The sequence below is a fragment of the Komagataella phaffii genome, chromosome 4 (genome assembly GCF_000027005.1).
Source record: "Komagataella phaffii GS115 chromosome 4, complete sequence".
In the NCBI taxonomy this organism is placed as follows: domain Eukaryota; kingdom Fungi; phylum Ascomycota; class Pichiomycetes; order Pichiales; family Pichiaceae; genus Komagataella; species Komagataella phaffii.
The window spans coordinates 1,078,763-1,094,907 of record NC_012966.1 but is presented as its reverse complement, the minus strand read 5'-3'; the positions used below and the strand labels follow the sequence as shown (position 1 = coordinate 1,094,907).

General features: G+C 43.0%; 10 protein-coding genes across 10 annotated transcripts; 4 read left to right on the top strand and 6 right to left on the bottom strand.

Moving 5' to 3' along the window:
* Positions 1–26: 26 nt before the first annotated feature.
* Positions 27–1,436, top strand: PAS_chr4_0559 (Putative chitin transglycosidase, cell wall protein; the record flags this gene model as incomplete). The annotated part of the gene is made up of 1 exon (XM_002493953.1): positions 27–1,436. The coding sequence occupies one exon, from the start codon at positions 27–29 to the stop codon at positions 1,434–1,436; it is 1,410 nt and encodes a 469-aa protein (XP_002493998.1).
* Positions 1,437–1,598: 162 nt separating this feature from the next.
* PAS_chr4_0558 (Subunit of Elongator complex, which is required for modification of wobble nucleosides in tRNA) lies at positions 1,599–2,519 on the top strand (the record flags this gene model as incomplete). Its single annotated transcript, XM_002493952.1, has 1 exon — positions 1,599–2,519. One exon carries the CDS (start codon positions 1,599–1,601, stop codon positions 2,517–2,519), a length of 921 nt encoding a protein of 306 aa, XP_002493997.1.
* Position 2,520: 1 nt separating this feature from the next.
* Positions 2,521–3,885, bottom strand: PAS_chr4_0557 (Mitochondrial outer membrane protein, component of the Mdm10-Mdm12-Mmm1 complex; the record flags this gene model as incomplete). The annotated part of the gene is made up of 1 exon (XM_002493951.1): positions 2,521–3,885. One exon carries the CDS (start codon positions 3,883–3,885, stop codon positions 2,521–2,523), a length of 1,365 nt encoding a protein of 454 aa, XP_002493996.1.
* Positions 3,886–3,911: 26 nt separating this feature from the next.
* Positions 3,912–4,843, bottom strand: PAS_chr4_0556 (Hypothetical protein; the record flags this gene model as incomplete). Its single annotated transcript, XM_002493950.1, has 2 exons — positions 3,912–4,655; positions 4,715–4,843. 2 exons carry the CDS (start codon positions 4,841–4,843, stop codon positions 3,912–3,914), a joined length of 873 nt encoding a protein of 290 aa, XP_002493995.1.
* Positions 4,844–5,010: 167 nt separating this feature from the next.
* PAS_chr4_0555 (Single-stranded DNA endonuclease, cleaves single-stranded DNA during nucleotide excision repair) lies at positions 5,011–8,142 on the top strand (the record flags this gene model as incomplete). The annotated part of the gene is made up of 1 exon (XM_002493949.1): positions 5,011–8,142. The coding sequence occupies one exon, from the start codon at positions 5,011–5,013 to the stop codon at positions 8,140–8,142; it is 3,132 nt and encodes a 1,043-aa protein (XP_002493994.1).
* An 11-nt stretch (positions 8,143–8,153) lies between these two features.
* PAS_chr4_0554 (Hypothetical protein) lies at positions 8,154–8,588 on the bottom strand (the record flags this gene model as incomplete). Its single annotated transcript, XM_002493948.1, has 1 exon — positions 8,154–8,588. The coding sequence occupies one exon, from the start codon at positions 8,586–8,588 to the stop codon at positions 8,154–8,156; it is 435 nt and encodes a 144-aa protein (XP_002493993.1).
* A 306-nt stretch (positions 8,589–8,894) lies between these two features.
* Positions 8,895–11,354, bottom strand: PAS_chr4_0553 (Hypothetical protein; the record flags this gene model as incomplete). Its single annotated transcript, XM_002493947.1, has 1 exon — positions 8,895–11,354. One exon carries the CDS (start codon positions 11,352–11,354, stop codon positions 8,895–8,897), a length of 2,460 nt encoding a protein of 819 aa, XP_002493992.1.
* A 266-nt stretch (positions 11,355–11,620) lies between these two features.
* On the bottom strand, positions 11,621–13,558 carry PAS_chr4_0552 (ATPase involved in protein folding and nuclear localization signal (NLS)-directed nuclear transport; the record flags this gene model as incomplete). Its single annotated transcript, XM_002493946.1, has 1 exon — positions 11,621–13,558. The coding sequence occupies one exon, from the start codon at positions 13,556–13,558 to the stop codon at positions 11,621–11,623; it is 1,938 nt and encodes a 645-aa protein (XP_002493991.1).
* A 347-nt stretch (positions 13,559–13,905) lies between these two features.
* On the bottom strand, positions 13,906–14,757 carry PAS_chr4_0551 (uncharacterized protein; the record flags this gene model as incomplete). The annotated part of the gene is made up of 1 exon (XM_002493945.1): positions 13,906–14,757. One exon carries the CDS (start codon positions 14,755–14,757, stop codon positions 13,906–13,908), a length of 852 nt encoding a protein of 283 aa, XP_002493990.1.
* A 382-nt stretch (positions 14,758–15,139) lies between these two features.
* Positions 15,140–16,126, top strand: PAS_chr4_0550 (uncharacterized protein; the record flags this gene model as incomplete). Its single annotated transcript, XM_002493944.1, has 1 exon — positions 15,140–16,126. One exon carries the CDS (start codon positions 15,140–15,142, stop codon positions 16,124–16,126), a length of 987 nt encoding a protein of 328 aa, XP_002493989.1.
* Positions 16,127–16,145: the final 19 nt, after the last annotated feature.

Sequence of the window (16,145 nt, the reverse complement as noted above, 5' to 3'; positions counted from 1 at the left end):
GTCACACATAAACTCGTCCAATAACAATGGTTTCTTTAACAAGACTACTAATTACCGGAATCGCCACCGCTTTGCAGGTGAATGCCTTGCCCGTGGCCGATTCAAACCCAGCTGGAACACCAGTCGTAAAGAGGGAAACTGCTACTTCAGCAGAGTGTAACCCTCTGTTGACAGCCGATTGTCCTCCCGTCAAGGCTCTTGCCACGTCAATTTCCGATGATTTCACCTCAGCATCAGACAACTATCACATTGTTTCCTTCGAAGACCAAGTCACATATGACGAAGATGGTCTTACGTTGACTCTTGCTGAACGTTGGGACAACCCCTCTTTGAAATCGAACTTCTACATTATGTTTGGTAAAGTTGAGGTGGTTTTGAAGGCCGCTACAGGACAGGGAATTATCTCCTCCTTCTATCTCCAAAGTGACGACCTAGACGAAATTGATCTAGAATGGTTTGGAGGTGATCCATATGAAGTGCAAACCAACTTTTTTAGCAAGGGTAACGTCACCACTTATGACCGTGGTGGATATCATAACATCGCAGATCCAACTGCTAACTTCCACAACTACACTATCGACTGGAATTACGACAAGTTAACTTTCTACTTTGATGGAAACGTTATTCGTGAATTGGCCAACGATACTAGTAGTGGCTACCCTCAGAGTCCAATGTACCTGAGAACTGGAATCTGGGCAGGTGGTGATCCATCCAATCAGCCAGGAACTATCGAATGGGCTGGAGGATTGACTGACTATTCTCAGGCTCCATTCTCCATGCACATCAAACATTTGGTTGTTTCTGACTACTCCTCTGGTACTGAGTACAAATACACTGATCAATCAGGTGCGTGGACTTCTATTGAGGCTGAAGGTGGAGAGGTTTTGGGCAGAGTTGACCAAGCCAACGAGGAGTTTGCTCTTCTTGTCTCTGGTCAAGAGTTAGACGACACAAGTTCAAGTGAGAGCTCCTCGTCTTCTTCGTCGTCTTCTTCGTCATCATCATCATCATCATCATCTTCCTCATCAACTTCCTCCTCATCCTCTTCCACCACTGCGTCCTCCTCCTCTGAGTCTTCGTCCACATCAGAATCGTCTTCTTCAGTAATATCTTCCACTACAGCAAGTTCCTCCACAACCACAAGTGCTAATTCTACAACACATGAGTCCACGACCACAAGACCAACTTCGGAATCAACAACGCAAAGCACAGCAACATCATCTCATGTATCAGAGACGTCTCAGTCCGCACATTCAACCACGACAGGGCCATCTAGGAACTCATCTATTGCAGCCGAATCAGCCGCAACGTCTAGTGTTTCCTCCCACTCCCCAGAGGTTTCTGCATCCAACGGAGCCGACAGGAACATTTTACAAATCAGAGCTGCGTACTTGGTAGGAATACCGTTCTCAGTTCTTTCATTGTTAATGATATGATCATGGTTCCACCTTTTTAAAAGCCTATATATAATGACGATTTATTTCAATAGATATTCAGCTAATGATTACGTAACCGAACATTATCCGACTTGAAGATCTTTTCGCATGATTGTGGGTGAGTTACATCCTTGATCTTCCTCATCCCTCTGACTTTTAGATATGGCCCAAAGTCAGCCGTCGTTGGTTCTTCTCAATAGGCTATTAAGCTTAAAGGAGCCATCACATTTTCTCTTATGCATAGATTCTCTATTTCAATCGTCGTTTCACTTCACCAGAGAGCTTGTGCGATGCCTTCCCAAGGAGACACCTATAATCTACTTGTCTTTTGAAACGATAAACGCTCCCAGTTTTGCCACCGACTTTTTGAGATGTGATCAAAGATCCATTCAAGATATTTCCAACAACGTTTCGAAATTGCACAAGGATTCAACGTCGAAGAAACTCGTGTTGATTGACAGTTTAAATTTCATCAAGAATGAGGAACTAGCTTCGTTTATCAGGTCCATTGCTGACCCACAAACGATCGTATTTGGCACTTATCACCAAAACATACCTCGCACATCACCTGCACAGAGTGAGTTAAAAGATATTCCTCCTGCTTTGTCTTTATTGCAGTTTATTGCCTCTAGTATATTCGAAATCAGCCCCATCAACGTGGTGGAAAATGGTATTAATAAAGAAGGAACCATAGAGGAGGAGGTAATGGAGTCTTACCTATCGAAGCTTTATCTTCCGAGAAACATTTGCAACAGAGACACTTATAAACTCATACTCACTAATCGTCGGAAATCGGGGAGGGCTCTCATCTATAAGTTCAAGATTGATTCCCAGTCTCATACATTTTCCGTATTCACAGAAGAAAAAGATACGGACGAACAACAGCCCCAAACAGAGGCCGATTTGCTGCGGTCTTTGACTACCTTCAGTCTTACGACTTCTTCTAGACAGCAACAGGCTAAGGAGCAGGTTGATCTTCCCTTTCTGGAAGCCCAGTCCTTCGGCGCAGGAGGTGCGATTGTCTACGAGTATGAGAAAGATGATGATTACGATGAAGACGATCCGTATGAAGATCCTTTTTAAATTAATTAGAATCAACGGCTGTTTCAGATTCACTATCCACGGGCTTGCGTGTGTTTTTCTTTCTTGGCCACATGCTGGGCAACTCAATGAGTTGAAATCTTGGCTCCACACATCGCTCCAGAAACCAGCTCTTTAGCTTCTCTTCTATGAGATTACCTATGAGCGGAACATTTTCCAGTTTCGATCTTGCGCCAATCAAGGATTTAACCTCAAACTCTAGTCTGAAGTCTGGCGAAAAGGAGAACATTAAAGCAGCACCGCCACCAAACTCATCATCATCATCCTCGTAATCTCCAATTGCATTTTCAGAATCCTCTACACACTTGATAGACGATTGAAACTCTTCATCTGCAGTTGAAATTAATGAAACCGTCAAACAGGCTGAAAATCTCACTATGGACACACTTAATTGTACTGGCAGCACAGCAGTAAAAGGTTTAGGTTGATTCAGAAGCAACTGCGTCTCAATACCAAGTGTTAAAGTGTCAGCTACATCAACATCAATTTTGGCCTCCAATCTGTTGCTATTGTTAGGCGAGTGTTTTATCCTGCAATTGCTGAAGATGGGGAAATCATCTCCAATATTTATCTCAGTAATGGTAATTTTGTCCAGGTAGTCTGGTAGATTACTGGATGATAGAGCGTCACTGAGACTGTGATATATGTTGTCATTGTTCAAAGCTTCATACCTGAATTGGGCTATCGATTGAGCCACCAATACATTGAACCAATCTAAACTCTCTGATTGATGAGTTTTGACATCGTAGTAGGTTTTATCTAATATTTGAGTACTAGAAGTTTCTGAATCGTAATCCTCTACTTCACTAAAAGACTTCGCCCTTCCCTTCTTATAGACCCCTGCTGGCTTTCTATTTATGAGGGGAGCCACCATCAAGGGCCTCGCCATGCTTGAATTGCCAAATATAAAGAACTTGATGAAAAATGCCAGAACTGCGACCACACTCAATTGGCCGACAAGCAGTCCATGAGCAAAGCCCCAACCACTACTCTGTGATGCGGAAGCCAGTTTCAGATTCTCATTGATCAGGGAGTCCAGGGCCACCAACGTTGGTACTTGTTGTTCCACCACCACTGTGGTTACAATTGTTTCCACCTGATTAACTGTGGTGTCACCAGAGTGTTCAGTATCAGGCATTGTGTTGTTAAAATTGCCGCTTTTGTTTGGTTTTGGTTCAATGCCAAAGACTAGGAAACACCTACTAAGATTACTTGTATATTGATATTTGACAGGAGTGGTTTTTTTCGCTGCCCTATAGAACATAAATTTACCTTCCACCTGCGATTCGTCTCTCCATTGCCAGTAATAACCCACCAATAGATCGCCAATGCCAATAACCATGCTCATGCCCTTTGCCCAGACCTGATCCCGCTCTATGACATCAAAGAGGATAACTCGTAGGATACATTCACCCTCATCTTCAACTCGTCCTCCTGCTGTTGCAAGTCATGTGACTCTGGTTCTGGTTGATTATGGTATAGTTTGCAGACATAGTAGGAGAGTTTGCGGGCTTGCAACTCTAACAAGTCTCTGTAGTCGCTGAGACTAATGCAATCGTCAAGACTACTGGGCTCGTTATCCGAAAAAGTCCCGGAGTAACTAGTCGGTAACTCTCTGTACCGAATCATATTCATCCTGGGGTTGATCTGATCTTGGTCCATGTCATCATTCTCTCCATTTCCCGTAGGGTAGGGCAATCCCACCAGCCACTTGTTAACCTTTTCTTTATGCGGCATATTGGGAGTCTGCTTGGGGTTGAAGCTTTCTGGAAACTCCTTTTTCTTGATCAGATCGCTGTCACTACAGAACCCAGGATGCTGCTGATAAGGGGAAGAAACATAGCCCATGCCCATTGAGTTGAAATTGAAGGGTTCCTGTGCTGCACCTGCATTCAACGGATATACATGTATAGGATGATGGATCATGTGGCTGTAAGAGGGGCCAGACGCTGAGTTATCACCATTAACATTGTTAGGAGATCCTGAGCCTTGAAAGGGCACATTGCTAGTCTTTCCCGTAGTCATTACAAACAGCGGGCCATAGTTCCCGTTGTCACAAGGATATGCAATTCCTGTAGGGGTATAGATGTGTCTGTTGAATGGGGTCATGGCGGGATTCTAGAAAAGAGACGGCCCGTTAGTTAAATCCACCCACCGATTATTGAGGTCCAACTTACAATTTGGTTTTGACGGTCTTCCATTGGAGGATATGTTGTTCTGAGTTGGTGGTAGTTACGTTTATTTCTCCTTCCTTTTTGGTTTGTGTTAGAGCAAGGACACGGAGCACTGACTACCTTCAAGGCCATTTGTTAAGAATCCACAGATAGACACTACCACATGGGAAATGTTGTTAGGGAAGAGCTGATGCTGAGGCTCAACATCGCGCGACTCCTTTTAGTCAGTTTCCAAGTACGGTTCACTGTAGACATTTCTCTTTTTAGTTTCCGTTTTTCCATCAGGTTGGGCTAAGGATATGGGTGTCCATCAGTTGTGGAATGTTCTGGGACCAACCGCAAGGCCTGTTAGGTTGGAGGCTTTGAGCAGGAAAAAGCTTGCCGTTGATGCGTCAATCTGGATCTATCAGTTCTTGAAGGCGGTGAGAGATAAAGAAGGACGAGCGTTTGCCAGCTCTCACATTGTTGGTTTCTTCAAAAGGATTTGCAAGCTGCTGTTTTTTGGCATCGAACCAGTGTTTGTATTTGACGGTGGCGCTCCCATCTTGAAAAGGAAAACGATTGCCAAGCGACGAGAGCGAAGAGAGGGAAAAAGAGAAACGGTTGAACAGGCTGCAAAGAGGTTGCTTGCAACCCAATTGCAGAATAAGGCAGATTCACTGACATCGAAGCGTAAAACAAAGAAAGATGATACTCCTTTTGAGTCTTATTTGGAAGACAACGATTATTTGAACCCTGCTCCAAAGCCAAGTAAGGCCAAGTCAGAGGAGCCCAAATCTTTTCGAAAGGAGGATGAGTATCACTTGCAGCAACTTGATGCCTTTGAGTATTCTGCTGAAGATAAAAGAATGATGATTAATTTCAATGCTCACCAACAAGCTGCGGATATCGAAGAGCTGATAGATAGTATTGATCTCGACAGCATTGATCCATCATCCGAAGAGTTTTTGGCTCTCCCCTTGGCAGTACAGTATATTATTTTATCTCATCTGAGATTACGGTCTAGATTGAGAATGGGTTACACTAAAAATCAACTGAACACCTTATTCCCTAACGGCATGGATTTCAGTAAATTTCAGATACAGCAAGTTCAAAAAAGAAACTATTTTACCCAGAAACTTATGAATGTGTCAGGAATGGATGCTACGAATCCAGAACAGATAACTAGAAGAATTGCTGGTGATGTAGATAAAAGTTACTCTTTGCAAAAGAATGACCAAGGCTGGACCTTGGCACTTGCCAAAGACGGTTCGTCTGCGAGCAATCCAATTCAACTGGACGATTATGGTAACGTCATTAAAACTGAACAAACCACTGCCATAAAACACGAGGAAGAAGAAGACGAAGACGAAGAGTTTCCTGAAGAGGGATGGGATGAGGTACCGTTAGACAAGGTGAATAATTTGCCTCTGTTGAAACCGCAGGAAGATTTACCAAGAAAATCATTTATGGACCCAAGTATTCATGGTGGGCAGTCAGCATTCACGCATGAAGAACTATATACCAGGGACGTGGAGCAGCAATCAAAGACTGAATCATTGGAGTCAGATGATGAAGAGTACAACCAGGCTTTGGTCCAGTCGCTTTATGAAATGGCCAAAAAGAACAAACAAACAAAGGTGAAGGAAACCTCGGTGACTAGTCAAGACGATTTAGATCTGAGAAAAGCAGTTGAAGAGTCTAAAGATGATTACTTTGCCTTGCGAAATAAAGAAAGGGAATTAATGTTCAAGAAGAATTCAACTGATGAAAATATGATACTGATAGATAAACCAGTTTCAGAAACTGAGGTAGCTGAAAAGAATCTTCCTGAAATTAAGTTTGGAAAGTCATTCCTTTTTAAAGGCAACAATAAACCTAGCGAACAAGTTGAAGTCCTGCAGAAGGACATTATTGCCGAGAAGAACAACAGCAAAGAGGAGATGTTAGAGGAAGAAAGGAAGGAGGAGCGGGAATCAGAGTTTGTAGTGGCATCTCCAATTTCGTCCGATGACGATATTGACCTTGATCAGGAAGTAAAACAAAAGGCCCAACCTTTACCATCTTGGTTCGATAATAAAGTTGACCAAGTTTCAAACCAAGTTCCTTTTAACGAGGACAGGGTAGTTGATCCAAACGATGATGAAAAAGCTGGGCTGATTCCATTCCGTGAAATTGAAAATATGGAATCTGAAGACAACTCTTCCCCAGAAGCTAAAGAAGCCGAGGTGGTTGATCTGGAAAGTCCCGCACAGTATGATGATGAGCCGGTAAAAGAGAACATATCTATAGAAGAAGGTAATGCGGTTGAAAATAAGCCAAACAATCTGCCAGCTTCACCGAATGAAAAGGACGAAGTTATTGATCAGCCAATTGAAAACAACTTAAAACCAGCCAACGCTGACAACAAATTACTGGATTACTACTTTTCTGAATCAGAGGAAGAAAGATTAGCGGACCAGATGATGGAAGAAGAGGATCAACACGAGCAATTCGCAAGCGATCTGCAGAAGCAGTATGGGTACACAACCTCCAATACAACAGTTCCCATTTATGATTCAAAAATGAAAGAACAACATAAAAAAGACCAAAGAGATTCGGATGAGGTTACCCAAGGAATGATCGATGACATCCAAGACATGCTGACTAGATTTGGTATTCCTTATATCACAGCACCAATGGAGGCAGAAGCCCAATGTGCCGAATTGCTTAAATTAAAGCTAGTGGATGGGATTATTACGGATGATAGTGATTGTTTCTTGTTTGGAGGTGAAAGGATTTACAAGAACATGTTTAACGAGAAGCAATATGTCGAATGCTATTTTTTGGAAGAGATACAGAGAGATTTAGGTCTTACCAGAAACAAAATGATAGAAATAGCATTACTAGTGGGAAGCGATTATACAGAAGGAATCAAAGGTATTGGTATAGTGACAGCCATGGAAATTCTTTCAGAATTTGATCCCCAAAAAGAGGGAAATAGCACCCCAAAGAACATGTTAGGAAGCGGATCTCTGATCAATTTTCGTAACTGGTGGATGGATTATCAGAATGGAGTTCCTGCTCCTTCCAATGAAAGCGAAATCAGAACTAAACTAAAGAGAAAGTTTAAGGGAAAGCTTTTCTTAGATTTCGGGTTCCCCGACCCTCAAGTATTCGAAGGATACTTGAGACCTGAAGTAGACAGTGATGATACCAAATTTCAGTGGGGAACTCCTGACCTGGACCAGTTGCGACGATTTCTGATGGCAACCGTTGGGTGGGATCAGAAGAAGGTTGACGAAGTGCTGGTTCCTGTTATCAGGGACATGAATAAGAAGAAGCAAACTACTTTGGGAGAGTTTTTCCCAACAGAAATGCTTCAAAAGCGCCGTAATCTTACGATGGGAAAACGACTAAAGAGTGCTACCGACAAACTGACTAAGAACAGTAAGAAGCAAAGGAAAGGTTAGGATGAAACCGATCAGTATCCATATCTCCAGATATCCTTTTCGTAAGCTTCTGTTACAGAGTCATCTTCACCATAGGCTTCCTGCCATTTGACGAAACCACCTTTTAAGATCCATATTTTAAGACCCTTGGTCAAATCCGAGTTCTGCTGGTTAAGATATCTAATAAAGAGCATAGCAGAGGAAGGAGCCCTTTGCTGACTTAAAGCGCAATGGAACACTACGTCTTTGACATCATTTTCCAACAACCGATTGAACAGAGGTTCCAATTGAGACTTAACTGTTGAGGACGGAACATTCAATCCGCCTCTGATATGTCCACCTACGTAATCGGAATCTCTAACATCAACCACCAAAAACTTTGAACCTGACGATGAAGCATTTTGTTTAATCCACTGGTACAATTGAGCAGAGTCCAAGTACTTCAAATCAGCGACTGTTAGAGACATTTGGAATGAGATTGTGGGATCGTTGGTGGGTGAGGGCAGATGCAGTCAGTGATTATAGATAGAGGACGGGAAAAAATATGGTGGGAACTTTCGAGCCTCAGATAATAATGCCCAGTCCATGGTATCTGAAACATTCTGTGGTTTAGAAAGAAAATGTTCGAAAATGTCCAGGCCGCCGTTTAGTCGGTAGCATTTTCTCCTACATTCTGTGGGACATTCGTTATCATTACGCGTTCAAATACATTAATATACAACGATCAGTAATCATGGGTATAGTGAGACATACGTCTCCTGGTTCTGAAAATATCACCCGGTAACTATTCTTCTTTGCCTGTTGGGCTTTCCAAACATTGTGGAGTATCTCAGATTACTCCTATCAAATTTCTCGGCATTTCTTCGAATCCTGGAGGACTTCAACTCAAAGCGATAACTGAGTATTGTCAAGTCCGTTAGTAGTGGGAAGGAGGTTTCATATTCATCGACAAGCAGTCCAAAAACACTTAGTAGTTGATACTTGTTTGTGGAAAACAGTTTTCTTTTGTAGTTAGACAGATCATCATTTAGCGTGTCTAAAGATGGAGTAAACACGTCATTGATCAGCGGCATACGAGCCACATTGTTATTGAAATGGGTCAACAGCCTCTCATCAATCCTAGTACCGGAGCCAGTTTCCCAGAAACTGTTCAAGATCTCTCCTTGCTGCTTCAACGCAATGATCAACTTTTCAAGTTTAGATGGGTTGCTAAACGAAAGCTTCCTCAGCGATTGCGTATGCTTTGAAAGGTGTTTTACATTTAAGCTGCGCAGTTCATGACTAGTCAAATGAATCGATTTCAAAGGTGGAAGTTGATTCAAAAACTTGATAACGTAGTTTCTTTCCAGTAACTGGCAATCTTTGTGACAATGACTACACATGAACTTGATATCCAGTGATAGTTCTTCGACCTTTTCTAATCGGCTTCCCAGCTCAAACATAAATGATAGCAGCAGTTGGTCTCCTGCGCTGATGGAACTAGTATTTACATGTCCGTTATATTTATGGACGACATTCCTCATTTCCAAACGTTTGATGCCTCCAAACTCGATACAGTCAAACAAAACATTAATATCGTTGGAGTCAATCAGTATCTTATCCAAAGAAAGGGTGTTGATTCTCAGTTTATTAAATCTTTTTATTTGCCTCAATGAGCTGGACCAGATCTTGCTGATTGACAAATCGTCTAAGGCCAAGCTAGATTGAGTAGGGGGTTTGACATTCTGCTGCTGGAATGGGCTACCTGGAGTTGGGTTAGAGGGAGGAGCTTGCTGGGGAGGAGAAGTACTGGGCTGCGAAATTGGGAATGCTGCAGCCGGTACTGGGTTTATCACTGGGCTTAAAGGCTTGAACGCAGATGGTTCCACTGAGGCAGGATCCTCTTCAGAATGTACTCTTCTCTTTGGTCGTAGCTTATCAGTGAAATTAACATGAAGCTTATTCTTTTTAGCAGTGGTTGATTCTGGAGGAGGTGGAATACGATAAGTGTCTTGCTGGAGGACAGGTGTCCTTGGCAGCTCTTTTACAGGCTCTTTGGGTTTTTCTGGAAACTTTTCTTCCTTGACAACCGATACCATTGGTTTACGAGATTCCTCTCCATGGAACACCAAATTCTTGGATAAAACTTCGTTCAGAGATCCAGAAATTGCCAAAGTCTCCAAGTTGTCCAGAGTCCCACCCCACACCAAAAGATTGGACACCAGTTCTGAATTTTCAATTCTTCCGTTGGGATGATCCATGTTGATGGCTAAATGTTTAAGATTGGGGAAGCTCAACACGTTATTGTCGAAACTCACAAGGTTGTTGTTATTGATCTGAGAAATCCCCACACACAAACTTTTGATTTTCAAACGTATAGCCAAAGGTAAGATAGAATACTTCAGGATGGGCAGCTGTGGCCAGATCAATGTGTCCATGTTTGTTAGGTGTTGAGCAACCAAAAACCAGGAATCATTGATAGTGAACTCTAATCCAGATTCCCAAGTCACTGAGGCAAAACACCACAATTCTTTGACCAATGAACCCAAGTTGCCGCTACTCAGTCTAATGGTACTGAAAAAGGGAATCATTTTTTCCATTGAAACAATGGTGCTAGGGATATTTGAGTTGAGTTCTCTCTGCAAACTACATGCTTCATTCCACGAATTGACAAACACCACTTTTCGCAGCAAACGTTTCCTTGTGCTGGGAATCAATTTCTTTGCACATTGTGACAAATTTATAGCTGACTGTTGGGGAAGGAAACTGGCGATAATATCCAGTAATTTGGAGGGCAGATCAGTTAGACTAGCCTTTGGTGGTAGACTCTCCAAGGAGACCACTTCTTGGTTATCATCTAGAGATGGATTGCTTTCAGTCATGTCCTGGTTAATTTGCAAGTCTTGAGACAACTCTTCTTCATTGGATTGTGCCTCATGAAAACTCACACTACTATGGCTATGATTGCTATGAGCCCTACTTTTCTGACTTTTTGGGCTTTCATTTGCGTCTTCAAGGACTGTATCACCTTCCAATTTGTTGGCGTCTTCTGGTGTATCAGCCTCCTTAGCAGGATCAACGTCTTTCAAATACCCCTCTACAAAGTGTTCATAAGCAGGGCTGACAACGTGTTGTGAGCTTCTGCAGCTTACCACTTCAAATGACAATCGCTTATTCTTTTGTTGATTCAAGGTCAATGATTCCATGTCACTCATCACACGGGAGTCCCTAGAGGATACAATGGAAAATGACATGTAAAATTAGGTCAATGGGTTCAAGACAACACGAAACACACGAGAATTTTTGGTGTTTTATATACTCCGCCTCGTCAAACAAAGGGATTGTTACATGGGGGAATTACAGAAAATCGCATCCGTCACATTAGAATGTGTCGCGTTTCGTGCCTTATTGTTTACGTTTTATTTTTACCACAATGAAAGGTAAATATGGAGAAATTAGAATTAAGCTCTTCTATGTAATGTACAACATCTAAAAGATTCAGGATAGGGAGTCATATCATCTAATCGACTTCCTCAACAGTTGGTCCGTCAGCACCTGGGGCCTCGGCACCAGCACCGGCAGCACCTGGGAAGCCACCTGGAGCAGCACCACCTGGGGCACCTCCGTTGGCCTGGTAGAACTTAGTCATGATTGGGTTAGCAACACCCTCCAATTCCTTTTGCTTAGCCTCGAACTCTTCGGTGGTAGCAGTTTGGTTCTCGTCGATCCATGAGGTAGTCTCGTCAATAGCCTTGGTCAAAGACTCCTTGTCGGCAGCATCCAATTTCTCACCGACTTCCTTCTCGTTCAAGGTGTTCTTCAGAGAGAATGAGTAAGACTCCAGAGCGTTTCTAGCTTGGATTCTGGCAGCCTCCTTCTCATCTTCATCCTTGTACTTCTCAGCCTCAGAGATCATGGCCTCAATGTCTTCCTTGGACAATCTACCCTTGTCGTTGGTGATAGTGATCTGTTGAGCCTTACCGGTACCCTTCTCAACGGCAGAGACGTTCAAGATACCATTGGCATCCATGTCGAAAGTGACCTCGATCTGAGGAACACCTCTTGGAGCTGGAGGAATACCAGACAGCTCGAACTTACCCAATAAGTTGTTGTCGGCAGTCTTGGCTCTCTCACCCTCGTATACCTGAATCAACACACCTGGTTGGTTGTCAGCGTAAGTGGAGAAAGTCTCGGACTTCTTGGTTGGGATGGTAGAGTTTCTTGGGATCAGCTTGGTCATGATACCACCAGCAGTCTCAATACCCAGGGACAGAGGAGCAACGTCCAACAGCAACAAATCTTGGGTCTTGGAGGAAGTGTCACCGGAAAGAATAGCAGCTTGCACAGCGGCACCGTAGGCAACAGCCTCATCTGGGTTGATAGATCTGTTTGGTTCCTTACCGTTGAAGAAGTCAGACACCAACTTTTGGACCTTTGGAATTCTGGTGGAACCACCAACCAAGACAATCTCGTTGACTTGGGACTTGTCCAACTTAGCGTCCTTCAAAACCTTCTCCACAGGCTCAATGGTAGATCTGAATAGATCACCACACAGTTCCTCGAATCTGGCTCTGGTCAAAGAAGTGTAAAAGTCAACACCTTCAAACAAAGAGTCGATCTCGATGGAAGTTTGAGCAGAAGAAGACAAAGTTCTCTTAGCACGCTCACAGGCGGTTCTCAATCTTCTCAAAGCTCTTTGGTTTGAAGACAAGTCCTTCTTGTTCTTTCTCTTGAATTCAGCGATGAAGTGGTTGACCAATCTGTTGTCAAAGTCCTCACCACCTAAGTGAGTGTCACCAGCAGTAGCCTTGACCTCGAAAATACCGTCTTCAATGGACAGCAAAGAAACATCGAAAGTTCCTCCACCCAAGTCGAAGATCAGAACGTTCTTCTCACCCTCAGCTTTTTTGTCCAAACCGTAGGCAATGGCAGCAGCGGTTGGCTCGTTGATGATTCTCATAACGTTCAAACCGGCAATGAGACCAGCATCCTTAGTGGCCTGTCTCTGAGAGTCGTTGAAGTAAGCTGGGACAGTGACAACGGCATCGTTAACCTTGTCACCAAGGAATTGCTCAGCAGTGTCCTTCATCTTGGTCAAAACCATGGAAGAGATCTCTTCTGGAGTGAAGACCTTAGTCTCACCTTTGAATTCAACTTGAATGTTTGGCTTTCCACCCTTGTCAACGACCTTGAATGGGAAGTGCTTGATATCAGCTTGGGTCTCAGCATCTGAGAACTTTCTACCGATCAAACGCTTGGCGTCGAAAACGGTGTTGGCTGGGTTCATAGCAGCTTGGTTCTTAGCAGCGTCACCAATCAGTCTCTCGGTGTCAGTGAAAGCGACGAATGATGGGGTAGTTCTGTTACCCTGGTCATTTGCAATGATCTCAACACGATCATTGGCGAAATGTGCCACACATGAGTATGTAGTTCCTAAATCAATACCGACAGCTGGCATATTATGTTATTATGTCTATTTGTGAAAAAACTGACAGTTGTAAAGAAGGAGAGAAGAAATGCATGGTAGGGGATTATGGTAATTTATAGGATCTTGGTCTCGCCAATTTTTCATGCCTGTAAATTCCATGAAGTTCTAAAGGCTTCGATGCAAGATCCATGATATTGAGTAGAGCACGACAACATTAGCTAGCGATCTGTGCTATGACGACACCGTTAGATAAGCTGGATAGGGTATAATTTGTAACTATTGAAAACTAGGTGTTATAAAAATGCATACTAGGAATAATAATAACACAAACAAAAGGAAGCAAAAGTCATACCTAGAGGTTTGCTTCAAAAAAAAATTTATTCATTCTTCTGTGGAGTGGATGGGTTGGAAGATGACGAACCGGAAGCCGTAGTGGCCAGGATTGGCTTTCCTCCATAGGTTCTAATCAGTTTCTTCACCTGCACCCAGTTAGATTTGACAGCAACGTTGAGGGAAGGATGTGAGACTAAACCATCAATTCTTGCTTCCCAAGACTTTACGACTGACCTCAAAAAGATAGATTTTTCGAATCGTAGCTTAAAGAAGACGGTGTAAATAGCGGCAGCAATCCAGTAACCTTTTCTGAATAGCAGAGCCTTAACTAAAATAATGGCCAGGGTAAAAAATTCGAAATTTGACACCAAAAATAAAGACTTGTCGTTATAAGTCTTAACAAAGTCCGCAATTTTGGAGCTAACGGTGGCGGTTGCTGGGATATTCAATAATGGTAGAATGTTGCTGCGGGTATATGACAGAGCGTGAAACACACTGAACAAGGTAAATGGAACAACAGCAATTGCAATATGGGGGAGGATAGTCAAGAACAAAGCAGCAATGGCAAAGTACTGAATATTCTCCAAAGCCAAAAGGTCCAGTGGTTTCAACGACAAAGTCTTGTTGGTATAGCTTTGGAACAAAAGGACACCGAAAGACTCGACAGCGCCCACAAATACAGCGTTGTAGAAGAACGAATTGATTGCTCCAGAGCTTCTAATAGTCAGAAGATACCCCAAACCTCCGAGCAACGTTAGCACATGACCTAAGAACCAGGCGAAGTGAAGAGTCTGGAATAACGACACCCAGTCAGTTTTTCCTGAGCTCCTGGTGGGATTGGTAGAAGCATTTGATTTGCTTGGAGTGGTTTTATTTGAAGATGGTGTTGAAGCCATTGTTGCTAAAGAGTCGGAGTTTTGCTTTTAGGGTTTGTTAAGCAAAGGAGGAAAAACTGCGCCGTTTGAAGTCCCAGGTAGTTTCGCGTGTGAGGCCAGCCAGGGAAAGCTTCCTTCGGTACTTTTTTTTCTTTTGCAGGTTCCGGACGGATTAAGCTTCGGGTTATGAGGGGGGCGGTAGCCAATTCCGGACACAATATTGCGTCGCAGCTAGTCACCCCGCCATAAATATACGCAGGATTGAGGTAATAACATCGATAGTCTTAGTAATTAATACAATTCAGTGGCGAATTTGGCAACATGACGTAAGGCCCACTGTTGTCTATAAAAGGGGATGAATTTTCATGTTTTTGAGGCCTCCCGGACAATTTATTGAACTCAAATGGTAGTTGCAATCGAAGGTGGTACAGGCTTAGGCCTTATGAATCTTACTTGGAAACCAACTCCAACCCCAATTGATGATGCAATTGAGACAATTAGATATGCTGTTGAGGAAGCTGGTGTCAGATACTTGAACGGAGGAGAGTTCTACAACTTTCCTCTTGATTCAAACCTGAATTTGCAGTACATTCAGGAATTTGCAAAAAGGTACCCCGAGCTATATAAAAAGGTGAGTCTGTCGGTAAAAGGTGCTGTCAGTTTGGTCGATGTGAGCCCCGATTCTTCCCCGGAGAACCTTGAAAAATCGATTTCAAACATAACCAAACATTTGCCGAACAACTTCCTGCCAATTTTTGAGCCTGCTAGAATCGATAAACGTTACTCCATTGAGGAGACAATAAAGAATCTCTCTAAGTTCGTCGAAGATGGCAGAATTGGAGGTATTTCACTTAGTGAAGTTGGTGCTGACACTATCAGAAGAGCTGCGAAAGTGGCTCCCATCGCCTGTGTGGAAGTGGAGTTTTCTCTATTGACTAGAGATATTCTTCATAATGGAGTTCTTGCTGCTTGTGAGGATTTGAACATTCCTATTATTGCCTACAGTCCCTTGGGAAGAGGATTTTTGACTGGAACGATAAACAGCAAAGCTGACATTCCTGAAGGTGATATCAGGTTAAGTTTGGAAAGATTCAATGACGATGAAGTTATTGAACACAATTTGAAACTTGTTCACGGTTTGAAAAAGATAGCCGACAAAAAAGGAGTCACATTGGCTCAATTGTCTCTTGCGTGGTTACGAAAGTTTGGAGATAAACACGTCAAGGTGCTTCCTATTCCAAGCTGCTCATCTCCTCGTAGAGTTGCAGAAAACACAAAAGAGATTTCCTTGACTGATAGCGAGTTCCAGGAGATTACTGACTTTGCAGAGTCGGTTCCAATCAAAGGTGGTCGTTACAACAAAGCAAGTGAGGCTGTTCTTAACGGTTAGTTATTTAGTTGTTGTTAGC